This window comes from Squalius cephalus (genome assembly GCF_949319135.1).
Source record: "Squalius cephalus genome assembly, chromosome: 9".
Lineage (NCBI taxonomy): Eukaryota > Metazoa > Chordata > Actinopteri > Cypriniformes > Leuciscidae > Squalius > Squalius cephalus.
This window is the reverse complement of record NC_137130.1, coordinates 17,851,749-17,866,819: the sequence shown is the minus strand read 5'-3', so window position 1 is coordinate 17,866,819 and position 15,071 is coordinate 17,851,749. Positions and strand designations below refer to the sequence as shown.

Sequence of the window (15,071 nt, the reverse complement as noted above, 5' to 3'; positions counted from 1 at the left end):
AAAAGTGATGTAAATTGTTATCCAATGTAGGTCAGGTATACAGTTTTAGTGGTGCCTAAAGGAATGATATATCTAGAGTTAACAAACAACTGAAGCATGTCAGCCTGAAAAGCTTCTTGAATTTCCATGAAACCACACACACAGACACACAGTAAGGTGACTCTTTGCGGAACCAACCCCAGGAGACTTTAAGAAGTCGGTGACCAAGATCAGTCCAGTGACCAACAACACTGGAGCTATAGCCGGTATATGACCCTCCCCCGCTCAACACACACACACACACACGCTGCATGACGGGTTAAAGAAATTCCTCCTGAGAGCCTTGTTCTCCCTCTCTCTCTCTGTCTCAGCTCTTTCTCTCCTTTCCTCTCCTCAATGGCCCTTTGTGTAGGGGCCCTTGGGACATCAACATGACAATGTGCCCCAGCGGTGGGATCCTGTGTTTGTTAAGTGCCCTCACCCTCAAGAGACAGAGGCTACGGCCAACTGAGAGGAGAGGTTAGCCAGAGAGGAGAGGCCATCTTTGATCAAACGAATAAAAAAGGGGGAAGAAAGAGCGCAGCGACTTTTCATTAACTCGAGTAGCATGAAGGCCATTCATGTTGGGAGAGCGGGAAAAAGCAGTGGTATTATCCTGCTCAACTAATCATTTAAAGATGAGGTTAATATGTTTGAGAATTGTAAAATGGCTTGATTGAAAGAGTGGTCTGGCCTAAGGTAGCAGTGACGTCTGTCTTTTGTGTGACGTTATTCCACTGGAAGGAAATGCAGTGATTCTTAGTGTAGCAGCTGGGAAGTAAGTCATTTAGTTTGATGCTTATTGATCATGTCTGACACATATAATACTGATTGACTTCCTCTGGCAAACAACAGTCATCAGTTTGCTTGTGTTCATGAATTTAACACCAAAAAGTTGGCTTCTTCCTCAAGTAAAAGCAAATCCCTAACATCTACCGCTATTACTACGTTGCTTTTCAGGAAGTGAAAATGCTCTATCTTTCTATTAGCTTTTCTGAACTACAAGCCAAAAACTTCACTTCAACAGCAAACTTCCCAAAATCTGCAGTTGCATCTCAAATTCAGCCTAAACTGACAGCATTCTCCCACTTTTCCTGGATTATTCATCTAAGCAACTTTGTGCCTTATTCTGTCACACAGTGATGACCATGAACACCGAACTAACTCATGAAAACTTTCTCTCGTTCTTACTGAACAAATTTTCTTCAACTACAACACACCTCACTGAATGATGAAGGAACAAAGGGACTAGCTCAATACAAGAAGAGTGTGTTGAGGTTATGTTGGTAACACTGAGTGTGAAGGTTTGTCCAATATAGCGGATACTATTGCCTCATCTTACTGATGGTAATTGGCAATATGTTAAAGGCACAAAGCTACAGTGCCCTCCTCTAATATTAACACCCATGGTATATAAACAAAGGAGGCTGTGAAAATAAATCTGCAGTTTAAATCTCTCATTAAAAGAATTCTAGCCTTTCATTGAAGTAAAACAATTGGACGTGGGTAGAAACTATTATAAAATAAATGTTTTTCTCCAATGCATGTTGGCCACAATTATTGGCACCTCTAGAAATTAGTATATTATTAAAGTATATTATTCTCATTCATATTTACGTTTTTTAACACCAGGGTGACTAGGAGCATGAAATTGTCCGGCCATGACTTCCTGTTCCACAGGAGTATAAATATGAGGAAACACAAAGGCCAAATTCCCTTAATCATTCATCACAACGAGTAAAACCAAAAAATATAGTTCTGATGTGCAGCAAAAGAGTGTTGAGTAGAAAGTGGCTGCAAGAAAATATCTAACGCATTGAAAATCCCCATTTCCACCATCAGGGCAATAATTAAGAAATTCCAATCAACTGAAGATGTTACAAATCTGCCTGGAAGAGGACATTTGTCTACTGTATATCGTCTTAATGCACGGTGAAGAGGAAAGTTTGAGTGACCAAAGACTCTCGAATGATCACAGCTCGAGAATTGCAGAGATTAGTTGAGTCTTTTGAAAATGTTCATCACAAGTTGTTTGGGGGGGTTCAAGAAAAATCCTCCTCGCTCATCCAAAAACAAACTCCAGCATATTCAGTTGTCAGACACAACTGGAACTTCCAAAGGGACCGGATTCTATGGTCATATGAAACAAAAAAAAGAGCTTTTTGGCAGCAAACATACTAGATGGGTTTGGTGCTAACAGGCATAAAAAACACCACCTATATATACTGCTGGATCTTTAATGTTGTGGGCGTATTTTTTTGCTGGAGGTCCTGGACATCTTGTTCAGATACATGGTATCATGGATTCTAGCAAATACTAACAGTTAAAAAATCAAAACCTGACGGCCTCTGCTAGAAATCTTATAATGGGCTGTGGTTGGATCTTGCAGTGGTTGGATCTTTACTTCAATGAAAGGTTCGAATTTTGTGAATTTTTTTAATGAAAGATCAAACAATGCAGATTTATTTCCACAGCCTCCTTTGCTCATATTTACAACGGGTGCCAGTATTAGTGGAGGGCACCGTATGTGTGACCCATGACCTGGAAACCGAGCTTCAGCCATAAAATCAAGTGCCTAAATATATAAAGGACAGTTCACACAAGCCTGTATGCCTTTCTTCGTGTTTTGGAACACAAAAGAAGAAGGGCTGGGCGGTAAAGATCATGGTGATAATAAAAAAAAATCAATTTATAGAGATTTTGCTATATTGTTTATTTTGCTGTAGATATCTGTCCAGCACAGTACTACTTAAAGGGATAGTCCAAAAATAAAAATGCAGTCATTATTTACTCACCCTGGTGTTTTTCTAATGGAGTATGACCTTCTATCTTTGTCAGACTACAAAAGGAGAATATAATATAATGCCATTTTAGAATATAATGGCAGTGAATAGTGACCAGCTTTTAAAAAAAGATGCAGATGCATCAAAGAATGATCTCATGCGACTTGTGCCGTATTTTCCTAGTGTTCAGAGAGGAGGGTTTGGTGAGATAGAAAGCAATTTTTTTATTATTATTTAGCACAAATCCTGACTTTTGGTCTGCACTCCGGCTTGCCCAAGAAAAGCACACAAGCGCAACATTTCGAAAAATCAAGATTAATCAAAACACTAAACTGGTACGTTACGTTAGAGCTATAAATAAACTAGCATTATTGAGAAAATAAAACATTACTTTTTTCCCCCTGTATTATTTCTTTCTTAATTTTAATGCACAAAATTTGAATGATTCAAAATTTCAAACCCAATTTAATTTCTTGGCATGCCAAAATATGAGAGAAAGTCATTTCTCTCGCTCTTATCTTGACTGGATTTCCTAACAGAGTCACCATGGCTTTGCTCATGTGTGTTTTAAAATAGCCCTGGCTAAATATTTTTAGCCTGTAGTTTTTCAGAATAAGCAACTGCCTGTCACAATGCTCCCCTGGAGTTCGAATGGGATTGAACCTAAACTTAGAATGACCATTCTGTCAGCAAATGGGCCTGACAAAAATAAAGTTATGAATTGGTCTTCATATAGAGCTAGGATAAGCTTATCTCTCGAGGAAAACAACAAAAAAGGACAAGTAGAGTGGAACAAGAAAGACTTAGTCAAAAACAACAAGCCAAGAAAATTATTATTCTTTTCTGGAACGTATGGTAGACCTAACCAGGTTGTTGTTGCAACTAAGCTGTTGTTCTCATGTGCACAGATCACCCATCAAATCACCCATTAGAAGGCCCAAACAGAATCTGCTCCCAATTAACTCTACAAAAAGCTCTGCATTCTTGTCATTCACAAAGTTCCACACATTGCACCACTTGCATGCTTGTCTTTTTTATTCTGGCTAATTTATGAAATTTATGATTTCAGCTACCAATAAAAGCGTGGAACTCTCAGCTCCATTTGACACATTTTACAATGTTTATAGCCACACAGCCTCCCCAAAAATCAGAGCAGACAATGCAAAAAGGTCTGTAGATTTCGTTCTGACCTGCCCATTAGAGAATAGCTTGCTAACCTGCCATTTCAAACTCTTAACATCTGGAAAGTGGCTATGTTCAGAATAGCATACTACCATACTACTCTTCCTACATTTTCCAAATTGTGCAGTATACTATAGTAATTTGCTTGACTTAGCCTATCATCTCCACTGTGATGGATGAACTGTGTAGTTCGTAATATCTACCGTGATCTTTTTCTTTAGTTATTTGATTGCCTTATGTCAAAAGACAATTTTCAGTAAAATGTAATTAAAATGCCATTTTTATTTCCAGGATGGTAACTGAAATGTCCCTCACTGAATTAAATGCACAATGTGATGAGGTCATATGATTGCACACTACTGTTTAGTGTGGAATAATGCCTACAATTTCACTACTTTTTAAAAATAAACAGCATCCATCTTATATTCTAACATGGAAGGAAGTTATTTTTTGTGAATATGCAAGATTTCTGATTTATTCAAAACAACTAAAAGAATAACAAAGTGCAGTAAACGTAAAAAAAAAGTGCTACAAACCTGTGTGTTTCTAATTATGACAATACATTAAAATAATGTGGCAAAAATACTAGTTTACATGACCAAGCAGCATAATGAGCTGTTTTGTATACGCCTAGAAGGGGTGGATGACACCGGAAGCCACATTCAATTTACAAATGCCTGCGCCTGCTCTTACGTTAAAAATAAGGTGGATAAAATATACTACCCACTGTTACACTCAACGGCTTATATAAATAATATTCATACTATAGAGCAGAGGTCTTCAACCCTGTTCCTGGAGACCCACAATGTGTTTGAATGTGCCTACTTCCTTACTATATATAGCAGGCTAAAATCAGTATGTGAGAGTAGGTGAAAAGTACCTGGATGACTTCCTACTCCTGTGCATTCGATGGACACTTTCCTATCCCAAGAGGCCACGGGAAAGGATTTGTGAATTTGCAGGATTATGGGAATCCAGGAGGATGGTTGAAAATCTCTGCTATAGAGAACTGCTGATTACATATTTTTGTGGGCCAACCCAGAAGTTAGCATCACCCTGGTTTCATCTGCAAAAACACAATCCAACGTTTATGAATTTTGAAGTTATACAATCACCAAAAGTATAAAGCTAACGTAGTCTAGTTAGTTAGAATAGTTTGAAAAGACACAATTATCAACACAATGAGGAAGTAAACCCAGAATAGTGAGTAGATAAGCTTACCTGTTCGGCTTGATGATGTTCGCCTCTATAGTCCCATTGGCCACTTGTTGGCAACCACCTTTTTTAAAAAAAAAAAAAGTAAAAGCTTTAAATAAATGACATGGGGTTTACTGATTTATTTTATGTCATAGAATAAAATGTGAAGATACTTTGCGCTTGTGTTAACCACAGACCATATTTCAGGCATTTACACCAAAATCCATTTAAAAACTCCCTAGATGTGATAGAATTTTCATACATATATGATATGATATTCTATGTTTTATTGTATATTTCAGTTTTATTGATATTCAGTTTTATTGTATACTTTAAAAAGAGCTCACACTGAAAATTCCAAATACGAAAAAGTGAACTTTAATTACCAAGACGATGCACTAAATTAAACGACAAAATCAAGTGTTGGACACTTCATGCACTCAACGGAGGCTATCGGAATTACAAAATAACTTGTTCATTCTACACGGTTGAGAACATAATGCATAGTGTAATAATTTTTGGGAAGGTGAAAACGGAAGTGCTAACCCATTTCCGGGTTTTGGCCTACAAAACTATCCCTGGGCCTGCAGCACATGAAAACAAATAGGAAAAAATACTAGGCTAAATCGTGCGTACGATTTACAATTTTGTTCCCTTGATTTGCTATATCGTGTGCACGATTTATAAATCGAGGTAACAAATTCGTAAAACGTCCGCACGATTTAGTGAGGGAACCATAGACTGTAAAAGGGGGGAACGAATATTATTGCATATTAATGTGCGGGGCTCCGCAATTTCTGTTACAGAATGTGGACAGTATAATACTGTGGACGGTTACCATTTTTTCCTGTATTCATAGCACACAACCTGTATTACCTTTTGATTTACTAAGATATGTAGACAACCTCAACTGTATTGTAGGATGTATTGTGTAATACTAAAATACTGCTGCATTGCAGTATGCAGTGTTTGAAACTACTTTGCAGTCACTGACAGCGTTTTGAAGATACCTCAGATTAGCTTTGTGCTTCCGCAGACGGTAGACACCCCAGGCTCGTCGTGTGTTCCTCCTCATTCGGTATCAGCCCGGAGATATCCGAAAAGACCCGAACTAACTGATGCATTCTGGGAAAAGGAAGACTGAGGCGGTCGCCATATTGTTTGATTCCGCAGATTCACTGGAGCAGAAAGCAACGAACATCCTTATTAAACGAGCTTATAATAAACAATTATACAGGTAACCGTAATATAATATTACACGAGGTCGTTGTAGATGTTACTGCATTCATAAGACCCTATTTAGTAGTGTCAGTCGGATTTATTCGTGCAGAATATGGGTCGCTCCCGGAGCCGCAGCTCGTCCCGGTCCAAACACTCTAAACACAGCCGCAGACGGAGCCGCTCCAAGTCCAAGTCCAAATCCAACAAGAAAAGGAGCAGATCGAAGGAGTTGAAGAGGAGCAGACGGTCCCGCTCGAGATCCGGCAGCAGGAGGGACAGGGGTGGCTCACCACCCGACCGAACCGACATGTTCGGCCGGACATTAAGCAAGAGAAGCAACGATGAGAAACAGAGGAGAGAAGAGGACGAGAGGAGAGCAGAGATAGAAAGGCAGAGGAAGATGTAAGATGACTATTATTGCATATATAAATATATATACGTGTGTGTGTGTGTGTGTGTAAGTTACTGTCTATGTACCAGACGTGGCCTTACTCACTTAAACATGTATGAAGTGTCACTTGGTTGGGCAGCACTATCACTTCAGTTCAGTTGTTTCATGTTTCAAGTAGCAACTCTTTGTTGTTTAATATTTATAAGAACCTAATATACTGATCTAGTGTGCAAAAAAGGTGACGTTTCATGTTACCTATCTGTATTCACTGAACTTTCATCACTCCATGGACTCTCATAGGCAGCTGTCACACATCAGGTCATCTCATCACTGAAATCTGCTGCCTGTGTAAGCTGATATGCTTTTGTAACTATCACAGATTGTTGACATCTCTCTTTTGTGATTGGAGACCACCAGTATAATGTTAAGAGGTTTGTGGAAGGAAGGGGGAATGTAGTGAAAGAACAGGAAGAGAAGTGCTGCAGCCCCAGGCCTGATCTTCACCCAGAGTGCACTGTAACCACATTCAGGGTGTTTTAAACTCAAAGAGAGGCCCTGGATCGAGTTTCATGACACTGAAATCAAATCAAAAGATGGCTGCTGTTGTTTAATTTTTGTTTTGGCTTTGGGCAATGTAATGGTCACTTGGTTCAGTATTGTGTCTGTGTTTTTGTGTTTCTTCTTAAGGCCAGGTGTGACAGCTTGCTCTCCTCTAATGGTTTAGTCATGCTTAAAGTGTAAATAAAGGTAAAACATGCTTTTGTAATCTTGGCCTTCCCTTTGAGGGGCATACTTTCCTTTATGGGTTTATGATGTCAGCGTGCACATCATGTTTAATTTCAGAATTATAGATGACAGGACAATATCATCTGCCTCTTCTGGGCTCAGCAATGCATTTTGTGAAATGCATTTCTTTGACATTTGGTTGTGAAATGTGCTTATCTTTTTTAATTTGTCTGCTAGGTAAAGGTTATCAAAGCGGCTAACATAAATTACGTTTTAGTGAAATTACATTAATGATTTATAGGCTTGGTAGCATCAGTAAGATTTGGTTGAAAATTAATCAGTTTGTTTTGCTGTCTATAATTTTGCATGTTAAAAATGTTCGTTTTTATGACTATCTTGGAGTTTCATTGTATAATTATAATTGTATAATTGCTCATTTTCTTTGAAAAGAAATCAATTGTTAAAATAAAAATGTATGTTAGATATGTGTGAAAATATTTGTATTTATATATATATATATATATATATATATATATATATATATATATATTAGGGCTGTCAAACGATTAATCACATCCAAAATAAAAGTTTGTGTTTACATAATTTATGTCTGTGTACGGAGTATAATTATTTTCTATATATAAATACACACACATGCATATATATATTTAAGAAAATGTGTTATTTATATATAAAATATTTATATATAATATACATTATATATAATATAAATATATATATACACAGTATATACATGCAAATATTTCTTAAATATATACATGCATGTGTGTGTATTTATATATAGAAAATAATTATACTCCGTACACAGACATAAATTATGTAAAAACAAACTTTTATTTTGGATGCGATTAATCGTTTGACAGCCCTAATATTTATATAAATAATATATATATATATGTATGTGTATATATTTTTATTTATATATACATATATATGTATTTATATTCCAAAAAGCTAAATACAATTGCAAAATTTAAAGTTTTTCACATTAACCCTTTTCTGCAAAAATAATTAAATAAATATATTACATTTTAAAGTAAATATTAATTTAAAAATATTTTATTTTTATGTATTATTTTAAATATAAATATTATATTTTTGAACTTGTCCATTTTGCATTAAAAAAAATTAAATGGGGGCCAGTCAAATGTTGTCAGGACAAGGGACTTCTGGCCCAACTTGGACCTCTTCTTGTATGAGTTGTTCTTCGCTCTACATGTATCATTGAGTATAATTTAAGGGTCTGCCATGTTTGATCCTCTCTTTCTTGTTTCCTCCACAGCCGTCAGCAGGAGATCGAGGAGCGTCTGATTGAGGAGGAGACGGCGAGGCGTGTGGAGGAGCTTGTGGCGAGGCGGGTGGAGGAGGAGCTTGAGAAGCGACGTGACGAGATCGAGCATGAGGTCTTGCGGAGGGTGGAGGAGGCCAAACGCATCATGGAGGCACAGCTTTTGCAGGAGCTAGAGAGGCAGAGGCAGGCGGAACTGAACGCCCAGAAAACCAGAGAGGTAACGCTCGGTCGTTCGGAACACAGCGGAGAGCAACCGCAAACCGCACACCCTCAGCCGTGGCACAACCTGACACTCGTTTTCCCCCGAGACAGAGCAGGAGATGCAGGGTAGCTGATGGATGTAAGCTCCATTGATTGGGTGGGGAATGAAATAAATTACAGAATGCAACATTTTCAAGGTGTGATGTGATGCTTAGAGAAGTTCAGTCAAGTTGCTAGGGAACACTAATATTTAAGGACATTTAAGGTCTCGTTTACTCTGTTGATAGACAAGCTCTGTGCTTTTTCTGTAATGCTTTAATGTGATTTTATTGAATCTCACACACCTCTAGTGCACTCTCAGGGGTTTCAAGTGAACGTTTTGCCACGGCTGTAAGGGACCAATATAATGTTTCCCATGTTTTCTCTCCCCTTTTATTTTACTCTCTTTACTCCATGTCTTTTATCATTTTACTGTCCCCAATGTATGAAACTGTTTGTCTTCAATAAAACGCTTTTCTTAAAAAGGTCACTCGGCATTCTAAACTGGCCTTTTTTGTTTTTTCCACCATAATACACTTTGATAGCTTACCATACTACACTTTACTACCGTAATGTGGTTTTTGGATGTTACAAACACACAAGACCTTTTGCGGCCACTAGACCACACTTAAACTAGTTAATTTGCTAAATCCATAGCTTGTAATTCCACCCATACCATAAAGGAGGGTTACTGTGCTCTAATTGTAAAGATGCAACGAGTTATGAAAAAGAAACTAATTCCATTCCACAAGCACACACAAAATTCAGCGGCTCAGCACTAATAGGGTTAGATATGTGCCCTCCTTCTGTACGTTTTAGATTTGTCCCCATCATTTGTAGCCCTGGTACTGAACCATTAAATGAATCTGTATTGTTCTACATTTAGCGTTTGCACATGATTTGGTCTTCATTTGCACCATCAATCACAAAACGCTCACCCCTCTCTTTATTGCTCATCCATTTCTGTCGTCTGTGTTTTAAATTTATTAATTGCTGATTTTTTTTTTTTTTTGATTTCTATCTTCATTTTTCCTTTGACTCTTCCGTTTTGACGTCATTAAAAGTGCAGTGTTTTAAATGTACTTCTGTGTCCTCACAATTTTCTTTTCCTCAGGAGTGCTGGCGTGCGGGTACACACACACAGACACACACACTTCTACATCCACACTCAACGTTACTGTGCCATTGAGCTTAGACGCAAACACATCACTGTTTTTGTTTTCAAACAAACACATCTAACGAATGATCCCACCTTTGTGTTTTTGCAGTCTTTAACATCCTTTAACGTTAATAGCCTGACGTCCCCACACGGTAATGTTGTATGATTACCATAATTCATTTCTTGGACTGTGCTATATACTGCATGTGGTGTTGCTGTGTAAGAGCACTAGCTCGTGCTAGTAGCTCAGAAATTTTTAAAGGGGAGGTGCTGCGCTGTCCAGGACGGGACACACGGGACCAGGCAGTAAATACTCACCCCTTTAATCAGCAGTTGTGTAGGTACAGTACACAGTCAAAGGAGAAAGGCGTAGGTATACGAGCATTGGTGAGCCACTACTATTCACTCTCTCCTTTATTTAAGTTAATCTTTCTTTGTCTCTCTCATTTTCTTTTGAAACTTCTTGCTTATGGATGCTGATAAATAAATAAAAAAATAGAGAGAGAACGAACTGATTGATTTTTTTTATTTTATTTTTTCATCTGCAAACGAATGAGATTCTTCGTTAGTTGTCGATGTGTTATCTTTTACATACCTGTTCTGTATGGATCCTAATGAATGCATAAATGGATGTTTGGATGTGTATATATATATATATATATTTAAACGTGGCGGGGATTAAAGGTGTGCCTGAATACATTCGTGGGTGGGTTTTTTTTGCTTATTGTTGCATACATAGAGGTTAGCTTCAGACATTTGATGCTGCAGTTCGGAATGTGAAATGTGGAGAGCGTGTGTAAGTACATGAAAGATTGTGCGAGTGTCGCTGGCTGGTACCTGTTTGTGCGAGTGTAGACGTGTTTGAGTGTGCAACTGGGTTTATGGGGACCTATTTCAGTGGATTTGTCTGCCCGCCCTAACATGTCACCGTGTCACCCCTTTAGGAGGAAGAAAAATCCAAACGAGCAGAGCTGGAGAGAATTTTGGAAGAAAACAACCGAAAGATTGCTGATGCTCAAGCTAAACTGGTACGTATTTATTTGCTTTATTTTGACAACAAAACATATGTCTCGTTTTAGAAGATGAGAAACAAAAGCCAAACACAACAAAACAAAAATGAATGTACTCCTAAACATAAAAGAAAAATATGTACATGAAACAAAAATATTTAAATGTAATAGTTAATTAGTATAATTCTATATGCTCTCTCAGAATTGGTTGTCCACACAAAAAGTATTTTCATTAGGCTATTTATGTAAATATAAAATATTGCAATTTCTATAGAAATTTTGAAAAATATATAGATTTTTTCCTTCAGTTTTATGAATAACGTTAATATGCAATACCGCCACCTACTATATTGAAGTGTCAAACAGATGGTTTGACAGGTGTTGAAATATTTTCAATGTTATTTAGTGTGGTATTCATGATATAATTTTTTTATATCAGGATTACCGCCAATACCGGTGTATATATACACCTCTACCCGGAAATATCAGGAAATGTTGATATGCAGGCCTGAAAATCAAATAATACTTGGAAATTTCTTTAGGGAATAATAATATTCTCTTAAATATTCAATTTGTTTTAAATAGATCTTTGTGAGTGCAGTTTCTATGAATCCTTATCCAATTTTAGCTCTAATCTGGAATGGTCATGGAATGGATTCATTGATCAAAATTGGTGGGAACGCTGAAATGAGTTTACAAGCCAGTGGATTCATATTGAAGATTATGTCCACTGATAATTAAAAGCTCTTGAAGAAGTTTTTATTTCTCATTTTTGATAAAACATTTGTGGTGATACTTCGTGCTTTTTGTGCTTATTCATTTCAAAGTCATTACAATTATAGGCTTTTGTGTGTCCGTAAAGTAGCTCTCCCTCAAAATGGACAGAAAATGTTTTTGCTTTAAGTCATTGTGAACACTGGAGGGTTTATTTTATTTTATTTTTTTTGCACTTGCACTTGCATAGTGGTACCTGTCCTCTCTGAAATGTTTCAAAATGGATGCTTGGCAGTGCCAACCTTGCCCCCATTTTTTTAATCTATATGGTTGGATCAAATACAATGAACATTGTTTTTTCATTAATGCTTGTTAATTAAGGTACATTTTCATGTATTAGTGTATCAAATGACCTAAAATGAACCTATTTATGCCTTGGCTGATTGAAAAAGTCACTTTTGCTCATGTGTTTGTTTCAGGCTGAGGATCAGCTACGTATAGTAGAAGAACAAAGAAAGATCCACGAGGAACGCATGAAGTTACAGCAGGAGAGGCAGAAACAACAGAAAGAGGAACAGAGGATGATATTGGGGAAGGGCAAGTCCCGACCTCGCCTCTCCTTCACTCTCAAAGCTACAGAATGACTTCTCTTCTCTTCTCTTCTCTTCTCTTCTCTTCTCTTCTCTTCTCTTCTCTTCTCTTCTCTTCTCTTCTCTTCTCTTCTCTTCTCTTCTGATGAGTGCTTCATGTTGAAGTGAATCGGAGTCTCAAAGAGAGGTCTGCCCTGTGCGCTCTGCCCACATAAATTGGTATTCATAAACCCAGGAAAGGAAAAAAAAAATTGGAATCCTCACGCTTCATAACCGGACTTGCAGCACCACCACAGACTTACAGATCAGCTTGCCATCTTTGATTCTTTTTTTTTTTTTTTTCAGTGTGTTGTATTGATATTTGACATTATTATGTTGGATGCACCTTTAGATTTTTTTTTCCCTTTTCAATGGCAAGCAAATAAGAATGAATAAGTGTAAATATTTGTGTATATGAGTGTGCGTGGTTGGTTGGTCAATATATGTCAGTGGTTTGGGAGCTTGAATGGTACAACCCCAGTTTAACTACTGTACTTTCATTCAAAGCATCAGCATACACAAAAATGTTTTTAAAAACAAAATGTAAATTGGCAGACTTTTTGTTTTATGCTTATTAGTGAACGTATGTGTGGGAGTGTGAGTATTTTGTATTTTTTAGACTGCAGACTGAACACCTCAAAGCATATAGTTCCTTAAATGCTGCTTAATACATAATCCCATAATCACCTGATATTAGCTGCGTTTATAGCATTGTAACCTAGATCATATTTGTCCTTTTTGATACACTTTACTCAAATCGCTCATTTTGAAACGTAGAACATATGTGTGACCAGAACTTTAGCATTCACAATACAAACATTTCAGTGAAAAAAAGGTTACAGTGTTACAAAGTCTTGTAATGTCTAGTGCTCTGTTGGTACCTTAAGGAAATCGGGAATCACAGGTAAGACTAGTTAGGGTGTGTATGCGAGCGAGTTTGTATGTGTGTGTGTGTGTGTGTGTGTGTGTGTGTGTATGAGTGTGTTTGCTTGAGGGTGTTCTTGTATTGTGGTAAATTACCCTTTTCCTTGTGAACTGGGACATTTAGTGTGTTGACCAATAAATCCCATGAACACAACATTGGCTGAATCATGTCTCTTGTGCTCTCTGCAAACCACAAAATAGTTTTAGACCCTTAATGTTCTTTTCTGGGAATTTGCTGCACTCTTGTTTAATTTTTACCCATTATTTTAACTATGCATATATTGTGCAACACACCAGACATTTTATTGAATGGACAATTACAGTAAAATCTAAACTGTGGAAAAAGAAAAAAAGAAAACTACTGCCATTTTGTAGATTTAGTTACTATAAAATTCAAAGTCATGCAGATTGTGAAGATTCCAATTAAACATTAAATTAATATTATAATTGTCCTATAAATCATTTGCAGCACCATAATCCCAAGAAACAGTACTCATTAAAAGGAATAGTGGGCTCATTTCAAGAAAAAGGTAAACTGGTTACCATTATAACTGCCTTTAATTAAGATGAAAAACGTTCAGGTTGTGTGAACTCTTCAAGGACAAGTATAAATTATTTTTTATTTTAAATTTTAAAGTTACTAATGAACAGTTTTAATTGTATGTTACAATGCTTTTATACAGTAAGCAAATGATAACTGAAAACGTGTTTATAGAAATATCTGCATGTATATATCTTTCTAATGAACACTTTGTAGTGTCATGATCTTTTTTAAACCACAGTTACATCCCAACAATTAAAAAAAAAAAGTTGAAATTTAGTTTATGCTAGTGTTAACCTTTCCTGTTTCTGTTTCCTAACCGTGGTTGGGAGACACAGGGGAGATCCGTCTTCTCCAGGGCCGGAAGTTCTCCTCCCGGGGTTAACTCCCTAAACTTCACGCTGTTTAGTGTGATGGTAGCATATAAAAACAAAGAGGCTGTCTTGCCGAAGAGTTTAGGTGCTTTATTTTTCTAGCTGCACTGAAATACACTGCACATGGACTCGCTAACTACCTGTACTGGTCACCGTGTCACTCTCACACACTCTCATCCGCTGCTTCGCGGGGATCAGACGGGGGAGGGGCGCGCCTCGGACACGCGCACTCACTCACTCTCCTTCACACACACACACTGAGCTGTCCTAAACTAAACACATTGGAGACACATCCCACAACACTACCCCCACCATGGACTGGCAATTAACACTAATTCCATTCCATCTAAATGTACTTAGCACACACTCTCTATATCTGTAGGCCTAAAATGTGAAGAGATAGCTGTGTCCCAAATAGTATGTAAATCTAAATGGGTAGGTTATACTAATTTAACAAGTGCCTAAGCAGTGCTAAAAGTTCTAAAGCTCATTCAACAGTGAACACAAGAGTGAAACATCAACGGAAATGCAATAGTCTCTAATAAAACATAAGAGTACATCACCTTTTAAATCCTATTCTTCGGTGACCAGAGGTAATACTGTCTGACTAATACAGTAATAATCAAAACATACATTGGATGCAATAAAGT

The 15,071-nt window shown here is 37.3% G+C and overlaps 2 protein-coding genes across 2 annotated transcripts in view; one reads left to right on the top strand and one right to left on the bottom strand.

Moving 5' to 3' along the window:
- Nucleotides 1–4,974, bottom strand: part of arhgap15 (Rho GTPase activating protein 15) — an 82,699-nt gene extending 77,725 nt beyond the window's left edge. The window contains exon 1 of the mRNA XM_079880388.1: nt 4,864–4,974. The gene's annotated coding sequence lies outside the window, so the exon portion shown is untranslated. The remainder of the gene's footprint in view (nt 1–4,863) is intronic.
- Nucleotides 4,975–6,297: 1,323 nt separating this feature from the next.
- Nucleotides 6,298–13,671, top strand: arglu1a (arginine and glutamate rich 1a). The gene is made up of 5 exons (XM_079880396.1): nt 6,298–6,417; nt 6,511–6,803; nt 8,822–9,047; nt 11,174–11,257; nt 12,433–13,671. The coding sequence occupies exons 2-5, from the start codon at nt 6,514–6,516 to the stop codon at nt 12,595–12,597; spliced, it is 765 nt and encodes a 254-aa protein (XP_079736522.1). The 5' UTR covers nt 6,298–6,417; nt 6,511–6,513; the 3' UTR covers nt 12,598–13,671.
- The last annotated feature ends 1,400 nt before the right edge of the window (nt 13,672–15,071 follow it).

What these genes read in the sequence shown, in the direction of transcription:
- arglu1a (XM_079880396.1), top strand. Translation starts at nt 6,514, where the DNA reads ATGGGTCGCTCCCGGAGCCGCAGCTCGTCCCGGTCCAAACACTCTAAA. An exon ending in ATAGAAAGGCAGAGGAAGAT is followed by an intron (nt 6,804 to 8,821) that starts GTAAGATGACTA and finishes TTTCCTCCACAG; the next exon opens with CCGTCAGCAGGAGATCGAGG. An exon ending in CTGATGCTCAAGCTAAACTG is followed by an intron (nt 11,258 to 12,432) that starts GTACGTATTTAT and finishes TGTTTGTTTCAG; the next exon opens with GCTGAGGATCAGCTACGTAT.